Below are 24,073 nucleotides of genomic sequence, written 5' to 3'. Positions count from 1 at the left end.
AAGACTGTCATGTAGCTTTCCAAACAACTCACTGAACCCCCCTAGACTGCAAGAACCAACTTCTATGCCAATGAATCAATGTTCACAGGAGAGGGATGGCCTACATTTGTGAGTAGGGAGTCCAAAATGACACTACTTCATGGTTTGGATAGTGTACAAAATGGTGAGGGCAAGAACATGGCATTACCATTGGACACAGTGTGACAATGGGCAGGCAGCAGGACAGTGTGTCACTTGCAATGACACTGTGGGGTCTTGACTTGCTGGTAAGTCAGTGCAGTCATTGTTCATGAGGGCTTGACCTACTTTCATGCCCAGAACTTCCCCAACATTCGGGTTCACAGTCCCATCAATACTGCGACATCACCTGTGGCTTTGAGCAGTGTGAGAGGGTTTTGAGTGGTATGGTGGTTGGGGGACTGTCAACCAAGGGCGGCACAACTATGACACAACAACAATGATGGGTGAGACCCTGTCTTCCCCCATCCTTATCTATCTGAAGTAGTTTCTACTTAGTAATTGTTAATATACTTCTATCCATATGTCTCAAATACATCTTCAATAATTATTGATACTACTATGTTTGTCTATTGAGTGGACTCCAGGCTCTGCTTCAGGGCTCTCTAAAAACAGCCCAGGCCACCCCAGGACAACCTCAGTGCACCTCAGGACAACCTCAGGTTGCTACTGGGAAATCAAAAAAAGAAGATATGGTGAAGAAGCAGATTGGAAGGCTTGGGATGGGCCATAGTGGCTAACAAATGATGTGTGAAAATCATGGAGTTGAGGCTGGTAAACCAGTCCCCTTGCTGATCAACAAACACCAATATGCCAAAGGGTTGGGTTATTCCACACATCTACAAATTAGGCTTGAACGAAAATCTTAGGGGGTGTGAGGCCTCTGCTTCAAGAAAGAACTAAGGTCAAATGGGGTTAGTCTTGCAGAGTTAGGGGGTTTCCTCACAAGAATGCCTGCTGGTGATAGCCACATGATGGTGTGCCATGAGACCTAGGTGTGGTGATAGGGACTAGCATGGTAGCAACCAGTAACAACCAGTAAAAAAACCATTGTTTTACCAAATATGGTATGGTACGGTATGGTTACTGCAGTTACTGGTACTACCGAGCCTTTTGAGCCTTCCTGACTTCACAGCTAAAATATCATGTTGCCCCCCTGTACTTTATTCTGTTTTTCTGTTCTAGAGAAATGATAGACTCTTTATTGTCATTTAGACTTGTTTTACCCTTATTTTTGTTATTCAAATTAGGCCTAGGCCCCGAGCTTTGTGCAGGCCTGGCTGCTTCCTCGAGCCAAAAACTCAAACCCCATGGAGCAGAGCCGGTTTTCAATTTACAACAGGTAAAAAAATGCCAAATAAATTTGGTTTTATACTTTGCAGTATCTGGAGTCAGTATGACCTTGAATCTTTTTAAATATAATGCAAGCAAAGCTGAGGACAATTGCCTTTAACAATCCAACCAAAGCCTTGCATCAAAACAACAACAGTGTTCACTTCTTTGCCTTTCTCCGAGATGTAACACACTTTCTGGTGCTGTATCTATTCATTATAAGGCCAATTGGAGCAGAGCTTCTTGCAGCCATGGGGCAAAATGTACCCTTTCACTGCACAAACATTTGGGTCCATGTGGAATGGCACCCAAGGGGAAGGAATCATTGGCTTTGGTCTGGGGTCATGGCCTCTGAGCCCATTAAAGACACCACTTCAAAACTTTTGGAGGTTACCCTAACACTTCAACTTGTTCAGTGCATCATCACTGAATTGTTTAGCAAGAGCATGCCCGCACTTTTCAAAGCAGCCAAGACTTTTGCTGTCAATGAACAAGCCCAACACATCACTCATACTTCCCTAAACCATTATGAATGGATGTTGCACTTTCCACCAATCAAAAATCTAAGACTAAACCAACTGATTAAACATCTCTCTGTCAGTGAAATTTTGGCATGCACTCTTACTTTTGAGACCAACAAACAACTTGATATATCAAATACATTTTGTTTTATGGATATCTGGCAGCAGACAGTGAGAAAACAAATGACCTGAACTCATACATGGACAGTGTGTTCCAACTGGCAATGGGTCAACAACCGAGGTCTTTACCCTCCCCCACGTAATCCATATGGACTCCAGTGGACTCCAGTGGACTCCAGTGGATTCCAGTGGCCCTCTTACCAGGCCAGATTGGCTGGCAGAATGCCCAGTCCACTGGAGTCCAGTCCAGTCCAGTCCACTGGACTCCCACTGGACTGCCAGCCACTTTCCTGAGTCCAGTCCCAGTCCAGTGGACTATGAGTCCAGTCAGAGTCCAGTGGAGTCCAGTGGATTCCAGTCATTCCAGTATATTATTATTATTATATATGAATATAACTAAAAAAGCGAAAATAGACTATACAATATACAAGCCATACTTACAATTTTATTGATCAATGAATGGAAGGGTTATAATTTAAATATAGTGTGGGTCAGTGATAGCTGCAATAAGGATTCATGATTTTGTTCAGTCTGCGGGGTGAGGTCACGTGACTTATTTGAGGGCGTGCCATATCGTCACATTTTCTATTTGCAGCATGGTCACACTTCCGTGACCATCCCATTCCCTTCCACCACCACCACCACCCTTCACCACTCCCCTCCAACGCCGCCAACGCCAACGCCGCCCACGCCAACGACGCCCGCGCCCACGCCAACGACGCTCATGCCCACGCCAACGACGCCCACGCCAACGTGGAAGGACAGGCCAAGAACGAGGGACGGCGCCCATGACGTTGCCACGTCATGGGCCAACGGTATGTATGCCCCACCACCCCAATGCCCCGTTCTCACCACGACAGGCACCAGCGGCACGCGACAACGATGACGACACACGCGGACGACGACGACACGCGAGGACGACGACGACGACTACACGCGGGGACGACGACACACGACGACACACGACGACGACACGCGACGACGACGACACACGTCGACGACTACACGCGGGGACGACGACACACGACGACGACGACGACACGCGACGACGACTACACGTGGGGTCGACGACACACGACGACGACGACACGACGACACGCGACGACAACGACGACACGCGACGACAACGACGACACGCGACAACAACGAACGAGCGCCCACGAAAACCCCACCCCCACCACACCCGGAAAACGACACGCCCACGAAAAACGACGAGCGCCCACCACCGCCGACGCCAGCGCGGAACGGCGACGAGGGCCCAGCAGCACCACCCTTCCCCTCCACTCTCTCCCCCTATCACTACCTCCTCTCTTCACCACTCCCACTCCCCTCCACTCTCTCCCCCCTTCACTCCCTCCCCCCCTTTCCCCCTCCCCCTTTCCTTGCTCCTCTCTCCCCCCCTCCCTTTCCTTCCCCCTTCCTTGCTCCCTCCCCCCTCTATTCCTCTCTTCCCCCTCCCTTTCCCTCCCCCCCTCTCTTTCCCTTTCCCTTCCTCCTCCCCCCCCCCCTCTCTGTAACATAGAATTTAGTATAATTAATTAATTTAATTAATAAATATACTTCAATTTTATTTTTTGTTTTGAAGTCTAAGTTCAGGAATTCTGGATTAACTTAGGTCTGTGGCAGTCCAGTCCAGTCCAGTTTTGTGTTGGGAGAGTCCAGTGGAATCCAGTTTTGTAATTTGCAGTCCAGTCCAGTCCAGTCCAGTCCAGATTTGTGCTTGCAGTCCAGTGGAGTCCAGTTTTGTGCTGGGAGTCCAGTTTTGTGGATATTGCCAGTATGTAGTGAAGTCCAGTGGAATCCAGTGGAATCCAGTGGAATCCAGTGGAGTCCATGTGGATTATGTGGGGGATGGTAAAGTACTGCAACAACCATTCAAACAATATAGGCAGCACCGGTGACACCATAAGTGTCAATGAGCCATGGTTACTGCTTATACCATTCAAAGATCTTCCACAATCCACTTCCAGATTTGGATTTGAGTGTGGGTTTGCGCTTCTAATCCACCTTGTAGGCCTATTTCATACATCAAAAAAATGGGCCTTAAAGGTAATTTGCCAGTTTGAACTGTCATGCCTGGGGTGCTCATCAGGTTCCCAAACTAACACTCCTAAATCAAACAATGTCAGTCTTTGTGATGGCTGAGTACTGAGTACTGATTTGGTACTGAGTGCTCACCAAACTGGAAACCCTGTGGAAATGTGCTACAAGAAAGAAGCAACACAAAGGGACCATTGGTTATGTAGTAAGAAGATGAAATCTGAGCACTGAGCGCTGAGCTTTTGTAAAAATTTAAACCTTGTTTTTCCAACACAATTGACCTCCCCAAAACCTAGTCCAATGTGTTTTGAGGCTCAGTGGGAGAAGGGTGTGTACATAATTTGAACCTACTTAGAAGTAGAAATAAAGATATGACCAGGGACTCAGAAATACTTGATCAAAAATCATCCTATTGTTAGATTTTGAAATCTGAAGGTTCTCTATCCCTCATCAATGACTCATCTGTTGCAGTACTTTGCCTTGCCCCATTGATTGCTGCAGGAATGGAGCCATTCCACTGGAATCCACAGGAATGAACTAAAAAGGATATTTCCTCTGGAATGGGCCTGGATTCCATAGGATTCTGACAGAAGGGACCTGTATAAGTGTTGTAAATACAAATGTGTGTGTATAAACTAACTTTTGTCAGCTGTCAGTGTTATTGTCCTTTTTAGAGTATGCACTTTCCTTTTTGAGCCAATTTCCCCACAATATAATAATTGTAGCCCCTTCTCTCACCTTTCTAAATGTGTTGAAATCATCTTGTTTGGTATTGTTTTCATGGAGAAAAATGCAAAAAGGTCAAAAAAAGTCGGTGATCAGAAATTCGTTTACCTCATATCTCCACAATGGGAGCACTTTAGAACATACTTCAAACAGATTCAGGAAGCTACAGTGTAGAGCTACAACTTTTATTTTGGCTATTTTTGGTAATTGGTCATGTGACCATCATCCTGATATCCTGTTGAATGAACACTGACATGCAGAATCATCATTATCTTGTTTCTTTTCTCAAATTTCCTTTTTTGGATATGTACCCTGAACCTGACAACAGCTATTTGAAAATGTGCACAGACCCCATAAACAGTACCCCAACATTGTCAACAGTAGTCTATACTGTTTTTCTGTTTTTCTGGCTATACTTTCACTAATTACTATATTTAGAAATGTGCACAGACCATGTAAATACTACTCTACAATTGTCATCAATGGCATACATTATGTTTCTCCTTTTTTTTCTCTTTTTTTTTTGGCTATATTTGCATGAACTACCATATTTGGAAATGTGCACAGACCATGTAAACACTACTTAAAATTGTCATCAACAGTGTACATTATATTTCTTTCTTTTTCTCTGATTTTCCTGATTTTCTGGCTATATTTGCAGTACTTACCATATTTGGAAATGTGCACAGACCATGTAAACAGTAACCTAACAACACCACTACACTGCCCCTATTTTATTGGTATTTTTCATCTGGAAATGTAAAACTTGCCATATTTCGGAATTTTTAGTGTTCATTCCAGTCACTTCATTCCAGTGCCATTCCATTCCTGTGCATTCCAAGGACTGTTCCAGTGTAAATACCAGAATAATGAGGTTCTGAAAATTTGGCTGGTAAATTCCACTGGAATCCACAGGAATGACTGGAATCTGGCAGGAATCAATGGGGCATGACTAAGACCTCCATCTGTTGTGCCCAATTTTCCTCCTGTCCCCTCTCTGCGCATCATGTTCAAGTGCCTCATGGCCAAGAAGAAGAAAAACTCCAAAAAGTTGTGTAGCAACTGTCAAGCATGACTCAATGTTGAAAAAAAACATGATGGAAAAAAAAAAAAAAAAAAAAAAAAGTAATTAACAGCATAAGCTGGTTGACCTTTTTACTATTTCCCCCATACTCCACCATCATATCCACCATCTACCACCAGCTTGTCGCTCTCGTGGCTGTGGTTGAGAAAGAGCAACCCAAGATTGTTGGGCTCTTAGAGGCAGTAGATGGAATCAGACAAGCCCATATGGCCAATGAAGAACTCAAAGGTAGCTTCACATTCCACATCTCCCTCAACACCTGGAGGTTCCCCACATCCAGCTGCCAGTATGACACAGGCTTCCCTGACTATGTGAAGAGGGCATGGCTGCAGTTTTGTGGCTCAATGGCACATCAAGTTCAGTTCATGATCCCCATATCAGGCATCATGATAGGGTATGTGTTTGCAATTTGTTTTTCACTGTTTCATGGATTAATTATATTTCTGTCAATGCAGAGCATCCGCTGTCCTATTGACTCTGACAAAAACTGGGGATATCATTCAGTTTTTGGCCCTAGCAACGATCATACTGTTCTCAGCATTACTTAGCTTGGTCATCTACCTAGTATCATATGAAACATTGGATGACAGCATCCATTGTGCTCTCATACTGACCAAGGTCTTTACAAAAGTGTCAGTGAGTAATTGGACCACATAACTTTTCGTTGTGCTGACTTCAATGGTTACTAATCTGTAGGAGCCTGAGGATGGCAGGTGGAATGGGTGGAATGGTAGCCTGAAAGGATGTATTTTTCTGTCTCTGGTTGCCTCACAAATACAAGCCATTGCATAAGTCAATTTTATGAAAATTTGAAGTTGTTCTTGAACTAATTTTATGTTAGTTCAATGGGGCTTACCTTCATCATGATCACACTTTACCATTTCAAAGTGGTAACCAACCAGCATATATTGCAAAAAGTCTTCCTGGGCATCCTCGGTGGCCTGGCTGCCATTTGCGCCATACTCAATCTCATCTAGATTATCACCTTTCTCAGCAATATTGGTGACCCCTTTGAATACTTTGAACACAAATGGAATGAATTCTTCTTCAAGAGGATGAAAGACAGAAAAGACCTGCCATCAGCTGATGAAGTGAAGAAGTGGGATGCAACACTGGATTGTACAGTTTGTACTGACCTCCACAAATTATAGCATCTTTTTCTTTTCTCATGAGCTCAACAATACTTCTTCTCTTGTTTTTATCACACTTGAAGTGTAATTTTCCTAGTTATTCATCATTCCACTCTTTGGATCTTGCACAGTACTCTGTATTTATTCTTTAGTACATATATATGTGGTTGTCCACCTTTATCATCAAACATAGACAAATGGTCTTCTGCATAGTTACTACACTACAACTACAACCACATCAAGACCAGCCCAACCAACCCACTCATACACCCACAACTTCTCAACCTGTACCATCTTCAGGACACCCCAGGGTCTCCTTAACAAGTCTCCCTTCCTCCCACCTTTTCCTTTACCAGTGAGCAACTCCCGGTCCACAGACCACTTCTCAAACCCACTTATTACTCCCATGAGCTTCCACTCTGATCCTCTTTTCATATCTGTATTGAAGTTGGACTCTGTAATGAGATGTGTGAACCCTCCCTCTGGACAGATGAGGTACTCAAGGAAGAGGTTTCCGGTTTTGTTGTACATCCACCATCTGTTGCATTCTAGACTCTGTTTCATGTAGAAGAAGAATGAGTTGTTTTGGCTTTTTGTTGGGAGGGAGGAAGGTGGTTGGGAAAAGATTAATGGCAGGGAAAGGTCAATGGATAAAGAAAAAAGATGCTCATACCAAAAAAGGCACTCAAAAAAAAGCAAAGCACGGTGATGCCCTTATAATAACTCTTTGTACAACCTTTAAATCTCAACACCTTGCCACTCTCTATACCAAGTGCATGGTGTCATGGAAGTGGCCTCTCCCCCACTATGACACACATGATGTGTTGGTAATCACTGACTTTCTGTAAATGGTAGTCTCACATGACTTAGAGCAATGTAGGCTTGTCTGTCTTGGCAAGTGACCTTCCACAAACTACACAAGAAATATGGGGTCTATCATATCAAGATGAAAATTACTGACCCACCTGACCATGATAAGCCAAAGTTCAATACAAAAACAAAAGTCGCTCAGCAATTGAATGTAAATGCAGCACACAACTTACCTGTCTGACCACAAAAACTGACTATGACTCCTGACTTCAATAACTGAGCATAGTGTTTGAAAGTCTGGTTAGGTTAAGTTATTGGGTGCCCAGGGGCTCTAACCGAGACTGAGACCGGTTAGGGTTCATTCCCAGACCCAAAATAACCTAACTGGACCAAAGATAACCGACCAAAACCAGTTAGTTGCAGTTACTAACCAGTTAGGACTGAAAAAATAGAAAATTGATTAAAACAGCATATATTTCTCATATTTTTTGCAGTAAACATTATTGCCATGCATCATAGCTTTAAAACAAGCCCAAGAACGCTAAATTTGGTGAAGAATTGACAATGTTATGATAATATTCTTGAAAATCTACTATTTTGGCCGATATTTTCAATAACTCAGTCAAATTTTAAGTGTTTTTCATGTTCCTAGATGCATTTTGAAGGGGTATATCAGGGCCAGTTATAACCGGTTATAACCAGTTTTTTAATGGTTAGTTAACTGCATAATAACTGGTTATTTTACTTTTGAAATGGATTGACCCTAACTGCAGTTAGGTTAATTTTGTGGTTAGGTCTGGTCCAGTCTCAGTTATTTTCCAGTTAACTAACATAACTTCCAAACACTAACTGAGCAGAACCCACAATCATGATCCCATTCCTGGATCCCTGACTGACCAGGCCACTGCTATTTATCTTGACTCAAGTCTAGAAAGGGCAGGGTAAGGAGTAGGGAGGGGGGTGCAAACCAAAGGTGTCCATTCATTACCAGTCATAAGATGCATACAAAAATGTCAAGTTCTAAACAGGAGGGCAGGGAGGAAGGACAGTGTCTGGTTTAGCTGTGGCCTAACCATGTGCTGATGTGACCTGTGGGTAGGTAGGGAGGATGTATTTGATGGGGGTGGGCAGCTGGGTGCACCACATACTCCCTCAGTGGCATCTTGGGTGTGAATTGGGTGGTGGTCTGACCATGTGCTCAGGGTTACAGGGATGACCACCCATTCATCCATTATTGCAGTTCTTGCTTGAGCTGGGGAACAAGCCATATGAGCGTGAGGAGGGGAGGCAGTAGCACAATGTATGTAGTTTAACACGAGGGAAAGTGATTGACGGGAAACAACATTGGTCTTGCCCTTGATTATGACTGTAGCATGTCATGTGTACAGTAGAATATAGTAAGATGTTGAATCATCTCTGTGAATATGAATGTTCAATGGGTGAGGACGATGCATCCTGACATTTAAAAATGCTACCTTTTACAATGGAGTCAGATTCCTAAGTGAGTCAATGACTTGAACAAACCATCTGTTCCTAAGCTGATGTATTGTTAGGCTCAATTAGTTAATGATGCAGTTCTGGTAAATGTGAATGCCCTCTGCCAACAGAGTCCTCTTCTTTCATCTACTTTAACAGCAGAAGCTGTGATTCACATTGACTGTGAGGATAAGAACAAGCTTTTGTGGTAAGGTAGTCTGTGCTTTAGAGCACTCTTTGATAAGTGCCATTAAAATGGCCTCTGTGTGTACTGTACTGGTAAATTTGTTACCCTTCTTTTCCAAATTCTTGATGCTCTTTTCATAGTTGGGTCACCATTGTACATCCCTAGAAACTCATCAAGCAGAGCCCTGATTGGAGTGACTGCCTGCTTTGGAACCTAAACCTTGATGATGTTTAAGGAGATCACTCCTTTTGGTGATCTAAAAACTTTAGAAGAGTCCAGCCATGCATAGACTTGATTTCAGGCCACAATAGCTCTGAAGTAACACATTAAAATCTGGCTGGCAGGTTCTGGTCATCACTGCCAATGTCAGAAAGCATATCAGCTCTATCAGACTTGCTGCCATCTGCATTAGCATCACCAAGTGAGGAAGTACCATCTGCATTTGCAATTAAGTTATTCTGAAATTATCTTTCTAAAGAGATGCTTATGTAAATCATTTACAACATATTGTTTTTGAAGATTCTCCTGGATAAAGTCAACCAAGTCCAGGAGGCTGACAAGAACATAGACCATGTGATGCAGCTGCTCTAACTGGGTGTAGAAAGCATGCCACTCTGTCTTCTTGGTTATGCACTTCTGTGTTGAGACCTTGATGGAATTGTAGATGAAGACAGGAGTTTTGATCCATGGCAAAGCTGAGCTGGTGTGAAAAATAAAATAGAGAACACCACCACAAGTTTCAAATGGGACACCATTGGACATAGTGTTTGAAAGTCCAGTTTTTTGGCTTTTTGACCCTTTTTTTGAGCTAGAACGTTGCTGTAAAAATTCCCAATCACAATTAGGGTGTGGGAACACAAAATTTCAGGGTCAGTCCAGTCTTTTTCTGGTCTTAGAACCAGAAAAATTTCCCTTTTGGGCACCCTAATTGTGGGGGGAATTTTAACTACAACATGGTAGTGGCAAAATTGACCAAAAATTCAAAAAGCTGGACTTTCAAACACTAATTGGACATGAAAAATGCTTTCAGTTTAGTCCCAACTTCATTATGCCAATGTCTGATAGCCTGGCATACCTGAACCTGTCTTGGTGGAGTGACCACAATGCTCCAGATAGCTCCAGCTCCTCTTTTAGCAGTCTCTCCAGAAATTTTGACCTGAATAGGTATCAAAATGCTTGTACTCTTCATGATATTTTGGAAAAGATCACCTGATGATTACAGATAGAGCCAGGTAACTATTTTCAATGTAATGTTTACCATAGAAGCACAGGACTGATTTAGCAGGGATTTTAGTAATGGTGCAGCATGCTTCAGATAACATGACATATATGGTGTGAAGAATTGTGGAAACTGGCATTGGTAAATCACATTCAGAGGACAAGATGTGGTGGCTGGAAGAGGATTCAATGGATTAATTTTGGCTCATTCCGCCTAGAACTCATCCTGCTATGCACATATCTCTTTTCACCAACCCAACCAACTCTGATATCATGGCCAACTCTGGTGCCATACCTCCTCTGGTGTTGTTCCCAACTCTGAGTTCCTTGTCTGTTTGCAAGTTACCTTTGCTGCAACCCACTTCTGCACCTTTGCTGAACCCTCAGGTGCACAATGATGCACCTGCAATGTGGTAGATGTGTCAGCGAAATGCAAAACACAAAACAAAACAAAAACAAAATGCTTCAGAGTAGAGTAGCATTGCTTTGAGTGGCTCTGAAAGTGTGAGACAGAGGTTCTGTAGTCTTCTCAAAGTAGGTGATGTAGGTAATAATGGTCGAAATTCAACCTACTTTTTCAACTTGATGTGGATAAAACTTGACAGGTTGTTTGGTTGATTTTCATCAAATTCAGATTGGTGATCCCTCTTTTCAATTTTTGTTACCCATTTCTAGTGTACTGTCAACCTATTACTAGTGTATTATCAACCTATATTAAGTTGAGTGTCATCAGTTTTCAGGGTATGTTTAAACATTGCCTAAATTAAACAGGATATCTTCTGCATTGATGTTCTAAGCATTTAATGTAAGTTGTACTAAAGCCAGGTGATAGAATGAACAATGCCAGGCTGGCACCCAAAATATTTAGGTAAGTAATGAGCCTGTGGGAGATATGGCCTCCCACTAAAACATTCACAGACATGCCCACAATGCTAATGTTGACAAAATCCATCAATTTTCAACCTCTCCAACCTCTCCATCATCCATTGCATCCTGTGCATCCTCCACATCAAGCTCTTGCTCAATCCTTTTTAATTTCTGATGGCAAGTAGTTTGCTTCACTTTCTGTTTGGCTACAAGAATGTGTCCACCCTTTTCTTCTGAGATGCTGTTGGATTATGCTTGCTCACATTGTCCTTGAGGTTTATGTAATTCTCTGGAATAGTTAGCCATCCATTGCCACATCAAGACCTTGACACCTGTCCTTATCGTAAGGAGTCGTGGTTCAATTCTGCAGGCAAACCTCGCAAACAGTTCACCCACACCCCTTTGATTTTCTGAATCATCATCTTTGCAGGAAACAAGAAGCTTGCAGAAGCAGGGCAATATTATGCTCAGCACCAACACATATCTGGAAAAACAACTGATGGGACTAGGTATCACAATCTCTGAAAACAACATGTTGAAATTGACAGAAAAAAGTTAAATTGATGCTTCTCTGATGCCTGAGATCATGTTTTGGGCCTGAGCACAGATGAATTCTCTCCATGGAAAAGGTGGAAGAATACTGCATGACTGCTCATCATTTTTAATTATGACTTGATTCCTGGAATTTGGTTACACATTGAGTACATTCTTTCTCTGGGAGTTGTTCCTGGGCCAAAAAAACCAGTTGACCTGGACTCTTTTCTTTGGCCAGCACTCCTTGAACTTTGGGCCTAGCAAGAGGAGTTTGTGCATTCAATATTCTCAAATTGGAAGTCTTTGTTCTTTGTGCTTACCTCATTGCTGTCTTTGGAGATATTCCAGCTGTATCTTTGCTTATACATATGAAAGGGCACAACAGCTATTTGCCTTGTCACATGTGCAAATTTTCAGTGTCTGTATTCCAGACTGACAATCAACAACCAACTATGTGCCTTTAGATTGACCAATCAATGCTTGACAAATTCATGATTTTGTAGAGAAAAGTGGCTCCAGAAGAAACAAGTTCTGGAGCCTTTTGGATTTCAGAGCCAGATGCACTCTACTAATGTACATTTACATTATAAAAAACTACACAATAAAACAAAGAGATTTGCTGATGAGGGTTTGTGGGGGTGGAAGAAACAAGGCACAAGACGAGCTTGCAGTAACAGAGTAACTAAGTGAGGCAGCATTAAGACCAAGGAATGCTGAGCTCACAATGTTACTCATCTAGCAGAGGAAGCGGTCACTGAGAGGAATGCTGAGTTCCGAATCTGAGATGTGCTACCCTGACAATGCAGTGAAACACCAGCATGCTGGAGACTTGAACCCTGGAGGGCGAATGCTCCACCTTGGATGATAGATGTGTGACTCAAGCCTGGCAGCAAATGCACACAAATGGAGACTTACAGGCAAGTTGTCCCACGTGCCTCTATTAGCCTTGTGTAACTCTCAACTTAAACCCCATCAAACCACCCTGTCATCCAAGGTGATTCAGTTTCACCATGACATTTGGGCACCTACTATGTTTGTTAAGGTGTTTGAAATCCATTGAGAGTTTTAACTGTAGATTATCTTACCTTGCACTTGCCCTGGGGTCTTGAGATTTTCACAAAAAAGTGTGTTCATGTTTGACATTTATTGTTTTAAAAACTTAAAGATAGAATCAAAGATTTGTTTGCTGGGGACATGACTTTGTGCTTTCATTACACCAAACAAGTAAAAGTAATAAAATATTCCTCTCAGATCCCTCCAGATCATTGACTGCTTATTCTAAAACTTTCCAAGTACATTTAGATGGCATGCTCAAGTTTTTATGAGATTTTTTAGATAGCAAGATGAAGTGCTCTTATCAGCAAGGGCAAAAGACCAAACTTCACTTGCAAACAGCTTGAATGTGACATTCACCTGCCAAATTGACATCGCCTAATGTGACCCAAGTTTCAATATGCTGATATTTTTTAACCCTGAGCATCTGAACCCCTCTGAAAGCAAACACAATACATTTACAACAACAACAAAAAAGTAGATATTCATGTAGAAGAGAAAAAATTACATTGATTTGTCAAAAACATCAAAAATTAAGGAAATGGGGAGTCAAAAATCATGCAATGCTGAAAAAGTTTCAAAGTATTGATTATATGTATTGTGCCTGGGGTTTTTCGGTAACCCTTGCCATCACCCCAATAACTTCAACACAATCATTGTACTCTGTGTTTATGGATGTAACCCGTCACTCTAACTACTACAGTCATCAACCAGTCAATGACACAGCTGGGTCAATGACACAAAACAGTTTTGCTCCCCCATTTTTCCTCACATCTCTTAGAAATTTTATATCACTGTAAGGGAATACTATATCAATATGACTGTGTTTTTTTTGAAGCAAGAGCCTCTCTTGAACTCCTTAAAAGCTCTATTCATCAGTTTTGATCAGGCTTTGACAATTCCATTACCCTGATCTGGCAACGATCTCTTCAAGACTGAGATTTATTTTGACAGTCCCCCAATACAAAATACATAGGGTACTATAATCAAAATTTATCTAGGAGTGTAGTGGCTTGTAGGGACTGTCAGCAAGGAAAAGATGTGAAACAATGCTGAGATGGGTTACCAAATGTGACAGAGTTTGTGACGCATCCAAATTGGGTTTACTTGTCAAATGAAAATCTTTCCTCCGCCTTGCCTTAGCTGACAGCCTAAAATGCATGGATGACCTCTGTTCAATACTTGAGAACTCCAGGTGAACTAACATAAGTCCCTTGAGGAGAATATTTCTCAGATGTAAGTTAAACCAACTTTTGATGCCATATCCCAATCAAGTAACTTGTGACTGTGTCATTGAATGGTGTTGATGCTGTTTTGACCGAAAAATTCAGTCCTCAACAGGTAGGCGAGATAAAAAGTTTTAAAATACTAATTTGTATAGTGTAAATACTTCATCAGCTTTTGTACAATTCAGTTTTTGAGAAGCCGATGTGTGAGGGATGTGATCCAGTCAATAAAAATGTTTGTGTCATTGACTGGTTGATGACTGTATCTATACGACGGCAATAAAGTATTTCAGGTGCAATCAACCTTGTTCAAGGTGTGTCACCTTAATTCTCCAGTCAGCGTTAATAAATGATGCTCCTGCAGGTACAGCTTTTATGGCTCAACGTGTTTCCACTAGGTGTTGATGGCGACCTGCAGTTAAAAGAAAGCAGCAAAGGAGAACTTCAAAAAGTGCCGGTCGTCAACATCCCATCCATTTGCACATTTACTCGATCACCTCGAGGATGGGTCTTGGTTATCGTAGTGTCATCCATACCCTCGGGTTTACTGGCCATGTTCCCGCTCATTGCCAAATTAATATTGCGGGTTGAATACACAGGTCATGGCGTAAAATTGCACGCAGGCGTTTATTCGGCAGAAGCCCTGTAAATAGATATAGTGGATGATTGCAGTTGCTTACCGCACGAAAGAGATGGCCTGGGTCGCGCTAGATTTTGAGTCTGAAATTCAAAGCTCGATAAAAATGGTCGACGGCAATTTTTAGCTCAGGGCATGATTCTCACCTATGGCCTCAAGGCTCCTCAAGGCAGACTTCGATATCGGAGTGCGCAAGGAACGATCTGTGGATCTCACAGGGTAGCCGCAAGGTAAATAAGCATCCAATCCCTGCCCAGACCGGGCGGCGTGTGAGTGGCGACGCGAAGGACAGGATTTTTTACCAATGAGGGGCTCGCTGGAGGTGATGACGAGCATCTAATTAGTGATCGCAGAAATAGTGGGCCGTCATCGTGCCCGGTATGCTACCTGCGCAGACGAGTCACGACAAAGATTCTGAGCCTTCGAGAAATTTGAAATTTGGTTATGAAACCCAGGCCAGGCACCACATTAGAAACACGGCGCGAAGATTGGGCCGCCAATACCGAGGTCGAGACAACATGCGACCTAAGATAAAGAGTCATAACCCATGATCAATGAAACTGTGGCCCTTGGCACATCACGTATATGTGAGAATGTCTTGCAAAGAGAGACCCGATGTAACTGGCCAGAATACGGGGATTTCGATCGCTGTGCACCAAGAAAAACAGAGTCGAAATGTCTGGTCGATTGTCTGACATGCGGCCCTATGTCGTAAGGCACACCAAACCTCCAGAAAGCCATGCACGTAACTCGCAAATTCATTAGGAATGCATGGCAGGGTGCGCCGTAAAGCAATTGGGTTCGTCGAGCGTCTAAAAGCCTCCTTAACCAATCGGAATACGGTGCCAAGTTGGTAGAAGTACACTGAAGGTTGACATCTTTGGTTTCTCGCCCCCAATCAGATCGGTGATTGTGTTGTGATTTTGGGAGGCTGTTGGATGTAACTGGGCCAGGATTGCAAGCATTTCGTTTCCCGATAAGTACCCGAGAAAAAAAAAGAGTCTAGAAGCCAGGTATGTCTCAATGAGATGAAGCGTTTGTCGCAAACATACGAAAATTCATAAGAATGAAATGAGACCAGCCTGAAGCAGGTTTATCTGGATTGCAGGGCCAGAGGTCTCCAATAGCCTCCTTGACCAACCGGAGCTAGCAGAGGTCTGGGTTGTCGGAGACCAAAGTAGACCATTATCTTCGGAATTTCCACTTCGTTGGGAATCGCAAAAGTTCGCCAATCAGCCTTCTTGTCGTCCGCGGGACCTATCAGCGGGATTGGATCCATTTGCATACATTCAAAGAGGATATTTCCTTTTGATTTTGATTGAGAAAGATATACATCTCGGTGAGAGCGGTGCAGTATGTAGTTATGATGGAGGAAGGACCAAGTTCCAGAGCAGTCTCGCCGGTCGATCAGACATATAAAATCGCACCGGCACGAAGAATTTACCCTCCTTCCTATCGCACGGCGCATACTTTGTCCAAAACACTTTTCAACGTCAAAAAGGCAACCAGGTCTCTATAATTTCTTCTCCCCCACCCGTTGAACGAGCTCCGCCGCGCCGACAACCATCCGATGACTCGAACCCGCGAACGATCTCCTTCCCCCAGTCCTGACGACTCGAAAAACCTTATCAAAAGACTAAAAACATCACATACACCGTCCACCAACGGCCATAAGACACCACTTCATCCATCTTCTCATGATGAGACGAGTGAACCCTCGCAATTTGCGAAAGGAGTCTTTGATCACAATAATATCTCAAGATTACACTCAACCTACACCACCAATACGCCTTTCAAGTACAGCATCGTCGAAAAACTGTTCCAGGATGAGCTTCTGACCGGGGTGAAGGATGAATGTGTCGCTGAATTGAGTTTTACGGAAAAGGAGACGGATATCTACAAGGTACTGTCCGTTCGTGCCCCCCACACATCGATTCCCAGGGACTGAAAAAAAAGAAAAACTTAGGTGAACCAAACGGGCGATCTTGCTTCTTTAAACTACCTCACCCCCGAACAAATATCACGGCTGCCCAGCCTCCTTGCCCTCCGCGATGCCCTCTACTCTTCCAAGTTCCGCGACTTCCTTCGTTCCGTCACAGGGTGCGGGCCACTCTCTGGAAAGAAACAAGACATGTCCGTGAACTCTTACACTCGCGGCTGCCATCTCCTCAACCACGACGACGTAATCGGCACACGACGCGTGTCTTATATCCTCTACATGCCCCTTCCACGGTACCAATTATGGCAGAAGGATTGGGGAGGTACGCTGGAGCTGTATCCCACCAAGATGGGCGAAGATGGGCAGCCAGAGCCGGAAGCGATACCCGTTAAGAGCATTCCCCCGAGTTGGAACCAGTTTATCTTTTTTGAGGTGCAGCCAGGGAAAAGCTTTCATTCCGTGGAAGAAGTGGTGGTCGGGGGTGAAGGCGAGGATGGGAGAGAGCGGTTGAGCATTAGTGGGTGGTTCCATGCTGCTCAGGAAGACGAGGAGGGATACATTCCAGAACCACCTGCGGAAACGAAGAGCTCACGCGAGCAGCTGGTGAGCACCGCATTATTCTTTTGGCAAGTATATCATCTTACGCATAGCTAGACATCAACCTCCACACTATTCAACACCTTCCCGAGTATCGATGCCGACACTCTGCCCGACACCAACACCCTCTCTGAAGCACACACCTCTTTCCTATCTGAATTCATCAACCCCGTCTACCTCCAATCCCGAACAATGAAAGCCCTCGGCGAACGGTTCATCGAAGAGTCATCCCTGGAACTACACTCCTTCCTCTCCAACGCCCTCTCCGAATCACTGGACCACCGCCTCCGCGAACGAGACGCCAAAGACGGTCTCGGGCCCTCCCGTAGCCCACTCGTCCCACCACATACAGCCGGTACAGACGGGGCATGGACCATTCACGGGCCACCCCACAAATGGCGCTATTGCGTCCTGCAGCCGCGAGACGAAGCAGCACCAAGAAACGTCGTCTTTCCGCGCGCGGCGACCGTGTCCCCCGACGAGCTTATGCGCAGTTTGCAGGACGAGCTGTTCCCGAGCCCGGCGTTCCGCGCGTGGTTGGCTATTGTGCTGAAGTTGATGCCGTCGAGGTATTCTGTGGAAGCGAGGAGGTTTAGGCCGGGCTTGGATTATACGCTTGCGACGAGCGAGGAGAGAGAGGCGAGGTTGGATGTGGTGCTGGGACTTACGCCTAGTGTCGTTGATGGGGAAGGGAGTGAGCGAAGACCTGTTGCAAGGGGGTGGCAGGACGCAAAGTGGGGTGGTTGGGAGGTATGTTTTATTTCATTCATTCTGATGTTGTGGTGCAAAGCCTAAATAATTCTTTGCAGTGTTATATGGCTCCTCATAATGAGGAAGACGATCCTGCAGTGTACCGATCGAGCGGACAGAAAAAGCCCAAAATGAACGTGGAACCCACACCCGAAGCTTCCTCGTCGACGTCTTTCTCTGTCCGCAAACCCGACTCAGACCACGATATGAACGGTTACGAAAATGGACACGAAAACGGGCACGACGAAAACGAGGCGGGTGAGAGCGGCGAGGAAGTGGTGAACAGCAGTGAGGAAGAGGAAGAAGAGGATGGTACTCTGCTAACCGTCCAACCGGGGTTTAACCGCCTCCTTCTAGTGCTACGCGACGAACGCGTGATGCGATTCGTGAAATACGTGTCGGCTGCCGCGCCTGGTTCGCGGTGGGATGTTTGTGGGGAGTATGAGGTTGGTATGATACAGGAGGAAGAAGGGGTAGGGGATGATAATTAGGGTAGGATGTTGGTGTTCTGCTACTGATACTTACTTACTCTCGACGATGCTTATGCAAATTAGGTTTCTGCAAATGGGTTCTTTGGAAACTAAAAAATGTCATTTCGAGACTGTTATTCATATATCGGCCTTAGCCCAAGTAAGATAAACACTCGTCTTCCTTTCATGCAACAAGAACATCACATCATTATGTTTGTGGTTAATTTTACTATTGTACTGGCCGTATTCGTGATTTTTTGTTTGTTAAGTTCAACGGTCCAAGTCGAGGAGTCGAGTCCAAACGGTGACCGTGTATTTTTTTAAAAAAAAAAAAAACAGGGGACGGCGCCTAGGCGGGGTGGAATTATAATTGGAGGTGTGCGTTATGATACGATTTAAGTATTTATGTTCTGCACAACAACTTCAAGGTGAACGAACATGTGCACTAGTAGTAAGAAAAAAGAGTGTTCATATGGATGTATATATATCTCTCTGTCTGGGAGTCGAACCCAGCTATCGCGCGGAATGAACGATAGCGACACCTGACAGGCGCGTGTACTAACCTATGCACTAACAAAGAGTGATGAGACTTGCCATTTGAAGAGATTCCAAATTCTGTAATCGGCCTTGCTGATTGTTATCAGATAAGAATCAATCAACCTCCCCAACATCATCTACGCGCCACCGCCAACCACCTTCCAGCATTCATAAAGTGCAATCGCAACATCGATCAAATAAAAATTTACTGCATGTAAGAGGAGTACACTTGATACACAAGTCAAAAAAAAAAAAAGATGAGGGGTAGCGCGCCCGGATTGAAGGTGCTCGTTGAGAAGGGAGGGAGTGAGGGTTGTTTGTACATGACTGGATGACGGGTACAGATTTGAAATGGCTGGGCTGGCTGGGTTGACTTGGATGATCAACGGGTGCAATGCGACTGCGGGATGCGTAAGGGTGATGCAAGTAAATAAATCGTGGGTAGTAGTAAAACATGCAAACGAAACGGATTTGGAAGGAGGGAAGGGGCAAGCGGCACACACAAAATGTGAGGTGAGATGGACGGGCTGCTCAAGAGTAAGGTTCACGCCTTCCCCCGCTCCACATCTTCCCCATCGTAAGCCGGCAACAAGCCCTCATCCGGCTTAATATCCAAGCGTATCGTCCCCGTGAGGGTATCCGCGCTGCTTGACCTAGACTGGCGTCTGTGATGGTGGTGGTGCGAGTGAGAGTGGTGGTGATGATGATGATGTCTTGGCCTCTCGCTCCCCTGCCCGTCCTCCGGCTGCTGTTGGACCCACGCCTCCATCGCCTGCATCTGCATCTCTTTAGGTAGGGAGTTGAGGGGCACAGGTGCGTAGACGACTTCTGATGAAGGTTCTTGTGTTTCGTGTTGTTGTGGGAGGAGGAAGATGCGTTGAGTTGTGCTGGCCGGTAGTGATCCGGCGGAACAACTTATGCTGCGGGAAGAGGTTCTGGCGTGGTGATGACGCATGAGGTGGGAGTAGAAATTTGATACTGCTAGTAGGAAGTGCAGCTGGTAGTACAAAATTAGTGGAAGAAAAGGGTAAGAGAGTGTGTGGCGTACTCGGATGACCATGACGATGAACAAAACAGCAAGAGCGGCAAGGACGGCGCGTTCTAGCCACCGTTCACAATTTTCGAGGGTGAGCCCCATCTCAAGCATATCGCGCATGAGCTCGGGGTGGTGCGAGAATTCCTCGCAGACGCCGGCACGTGCAGTGCTGTTGAAGGCACCATACGTCGCTAGCGCAGCGGAGAAGGCGCAAAAGGAAAAGTCTGCGATGGAGTAGTCGCGGTAGAACCGGACATAGGACGGTATACTCTGCATTTGATGGGGTTTCGTTAATTACTGTGGTAAAAGAAGGAAAGAAGGGGAAGAGACCTTGACGATTCCGAGCAGACCAACGATGCAGACTGTTGCTGCGGAGGTGAAGTAGATGAAGAGGAGTGCCCAGAGGATCTTGACACCATCTAATCGCCAATTACCGCCAGAGGACTCCCACTCGGACTCTGGCTCCCATTTGAGCGACCGCCATGCGATGAGAACATGGATGGTTATCGCGAGGTTGGTTACGGCGCCAAAGGAGGTTATGGCGAGTGACGCAGACCTGTTGTACCGACGCCACATGGTGGTAGTGGGAGGAGAGGAAGGAGGAAGAACGGGAGAAAGGGAGGAAGAGAGGAGGGAGACGGGTAAGACACGAGACGAGCGGAAAAAGAGGAGGATGACATACCTCGCTGGGTTAAATCGTATCATATCCGTGATGACTGAGTAGAAAGGAAAAAAAAAGGATTTGTAAAGAGTGGACGGCTAAATGGTAAAGTGCGGACAAGGGCGGACAATAAAACGAGTCTCACCGCTTCTTGATCTAGAACTTCCACATACGCTTCTTTCCCACGGTCCAGGCCGTGCAAAAGTCGAAGCAGTATGGAGGAGAACACAGACAGTAGCAATAGAAAAACCCATAAACATAATTCCCCAAGCACACATGCCTCACAAAGATACTCCCAACCCATCCCAACCCAGTACACCAAACCCACCCAACCGGAGGGAGGCGCGACGCGCCCCCAACGGACAGCTCGACAAACCCGACCACAGACCCCATCCGGCACGACCGCCTCCTTCCTGGAGAACGCGGTCGGAAGGGTAGGTAGAATGGCGCAATCAGTCACCCACACGTCCCCGGCGAAAATCAAGAGCGTACTAATAGGAAACAAGAAAAGGGCGCTGGACGCAGAACGCGCGACCACCCCAACCCCGCAGTCCTACAACGACGTAGACATGACCATGGGAGACCAGAACGACCCAAACCGGCGCGTCCCATGGGACGAAGACATCGAGTCATCCGGAGACGAAAATGACCAAAGGGGAATCGACCAAGAATCCATACAGGCCGACAGATTCAGCCACCTCGCAGATCGCTCGATGAGCAGGGACGAGAAGTTAGATCACCTATACAACTCCCTCTTAGACGCCGGGTTCTTCGTACAGGCATTGGAGAGTGGGGGAGAAATGGATATTGCAAGGACTGACCAAAAAATCACAGGATGCATGACGGGCCTATCAAACGCGCTCCTCAACCAGCCATACAGAGTCATCATGGAACAGCAAGCAGGCCTCGCGAAGGCAATCCACGAGATCAGCAAGAACATGACGACGACCATGGAGAACATGGCGACGATCATGGAGAATGTTCAGAACAACGGAGAAAAGATTGAACACATGAAGAATGAGACAGCCAACAGCCTAACAGCAACCTCAGACCGGCTCAAAGCCTTGGAATCCCTGGCCACCGACACTCAGTCACGAATCGCAAACCTGGAAAACCGAGGTGCTGGACCCCAAACACGAAACACGGAACCCACCTCAAACCCAAGCCACACAACAAGCCACGCCACTGGCCCGACGTTCAAACCCAAAGGGAAAACTGAGGGAAACCCGGGACCAACCAAGAAGAGCACCAACCCAGCATCGGCCCATCACCCAAGCCGAGCGGTCATCCGTTTCCTGCCTGACGGGATTAGGGACGAAGACCGCCTAGACCCAATGGTAATAGTCAATACAATCAACAACGCCCTCGCCAACGCACCCTCCCTCAAGGCCAAGCACATCAGAGCTGTAACTGCAACCTACAATAACCAAGGTAACCTCATCGTCTCAACGCGTGCTGACCAACGCGCCGCAGATCTGCTCCAATACGCAGAGCTCTTCATTCCGCTAATCGACCAAGGATACAACACAAGTGTCATAGAAGACAAAAAATGGTTTAAGATTCAAATCGACGGCGTCAACACCCACACCATGACCAGTCTTGGGCCCAGGTCCATCCTCACCGCGGAAACAGTACACGAAGAACTCCTGGCATGCAACCTCGCCTACGCCCAAGCCAGTGACTCTATAGTTGCGCCCCCGCGGTGGATGCGAACCCAAGAAGAACTAGAAGGCACACTGAGGTCGTCCCTCGTGTTTGCAGTCGACGACGAAGAGGTCGCCAAAAAACTGTTACAAGAGAACTCCCTGGCCGCGTTCGCACGCCACTGCCCACTGAGAGCGTACCAGGACAGACCACCGGTAAAACAGTGTAAAAACTGCTGGGGGTGGGACCACAGGGCAGATAAGTGCCCAGAACCAACCAAATGCAGGCTATGCGCAGGCGACCACAGGGAAGAAGATCACACCAACGAGCCAACGTGCCGCAAATGCAACGCACTAGAGGAAAGCGACGGCATGGCCATCGACAGGAAGCTGTGCACTCACCACCTGCACTGTGCAAACTGCTCAACGGCAAGCCACGTCACCGAAAAGGATCACCCAGCAGACGCCAGAAGATGCCCCATCCGGCTCGAAAAGTACGGCACCGCTCGAACTAACGAACGCAGGGCTCTCAAGACGGACAATCCGTGGAAGGTAATCACCAGCAAAAAGCCCCGTAAACCCAGGGCGCCAAAGAGTACAACACTAACATCACAGGGAATCCCGCCAGAACAGCTAGTCTGCCAGAACCAATTCAGCATCTTTGACGACCCATACCCAGCTGCCCACATGGAAGAAGTCACAATTCCCCAATGACCAACACAAACCAAGATGAAACAACCACACGACCGATTCGCATAGCGCAACTGAACGCTCAGAAAAAGAAGAATGCAGTAATTCAACTCCTAAACCACCACGCTCATGACTTCGACATTATCATTCTACAAGAACCTGCATGGGGGTTCATAGGCAACGACGAAGGAAAAGAAGTACATGGGCCAGTTGCACTACAGGGGTGGAATCCAATTGCGCCAAACACCACCAGCGACACCAACCCCAAAAGACCCCGGACACTGACATACTTCCGCACTAGACAAGACTTTTCAATAACACTTCGCACCGATATCATAGAAGATAGGGACATCCAAGTCCTGGACATCGCCCAGCAAGGACAACCCACCACAACACTCATCAACGTGTACAATGACCCCAGGCTAGCTCAAGACAGCGCCCTCAACCGCATACGTCACGCCAACTTACCCAGAGACCACCCAGTCATCATCACAGGCGACTTCAACCTCCACCACGACCTGTGGGCACGTGGACCAGTAGGAAATGACGACGCAAGGACAGCTGGGGCAATAGTGGACTGGTTGTCGGAAGAAGGGTACACCATTTTAAACAAGAAGGGTGAGATCACGCACCCCCCACGTAATGCACGCGAGAGGGCATCTGTTATTGACCTCACTTTTGTAAACGGCCAAGCAGTTCGCGCAGGAACAGTCCAGGAATGGGCCATAGACCCAGGCCTGGCACATGATGCGGACCACTTCGGGATAAAGT

The 24,073-nt window shown here is 45.8% G+C and overlaps 2 protein-coding genes across 2 annotated transcripts; one reads left to right on the top strand and one right to left on the bottom strand.

Moving 5' to 3' along the window:
- Window positions 1-5,763: 5,763 nt before the first annotated feature.
- On the top strand, window positions 5,764-6,818 carry LACBIDRAFT_323354 (uncharacterized protein; the record flags this gene model as incomplete). Its single annotated transcript, XM_001876927.1, has 5 exons — window positions 5,764-5,807; window positions 5,894-6,235; window positions 6,297-6,477; window positions 6,538-6,554; window positions 6,683-6,818. The coding sequence occupies 5 exons, from the start codon at window positions 5,764-5,766 to the stop codon at window positions 6,816-6,818; spliced, it is 720 nt and encodes a 239-aa protein (XP_001876962.1).
- A 12,641-nt stretch (window positions 6,819-19,459) lies between these two features.
- Window positions 19,460-20,884, bottom strand: LACBIDRAFT_292726 (uncharacterized protein; the record flags this gene model as incomplete). The annotated part of the gene is made up of 2 exons (XM_001876460.1): window positions 19,460-20,576; window positions 20,607-20,884. The coding sequence occupies 2 exons, from the start codon at window positions 20,882-20,884 to the stop codon at window positions 19,817-19,819; spliced, it is 1,038 nt and encodes a 345-aa protein (XP_001876495.1). The 3' UTR covers window positions 19,460-19,816.
- Between the last annotated feature and the right edge of the window lie 3,189 nt (window positions 20,885-24,073).

This window comes from Laccaria bicolor, genomic scaffold, assembly GCF_000143565.1.
Source record: "Laccaria bicolor S238N-H82 LACBIscaffold_4 genomic scaffold, whole genome shotgun sequence".
In the NCBI taxonomy this organism is placed as follows: domain Eukaryota; kingdom Fungi; phylum Basidiomycota; class Agaricomycetes; order Agaricales; family Hydnangiaceae; genus Laccaria; species Laccaria bicolor.
The sequence above is the reverse complement of the archived record's forward strand: the minus strand, read 5'-3'. Positions and strand labels throughout refer to the sequence as shown.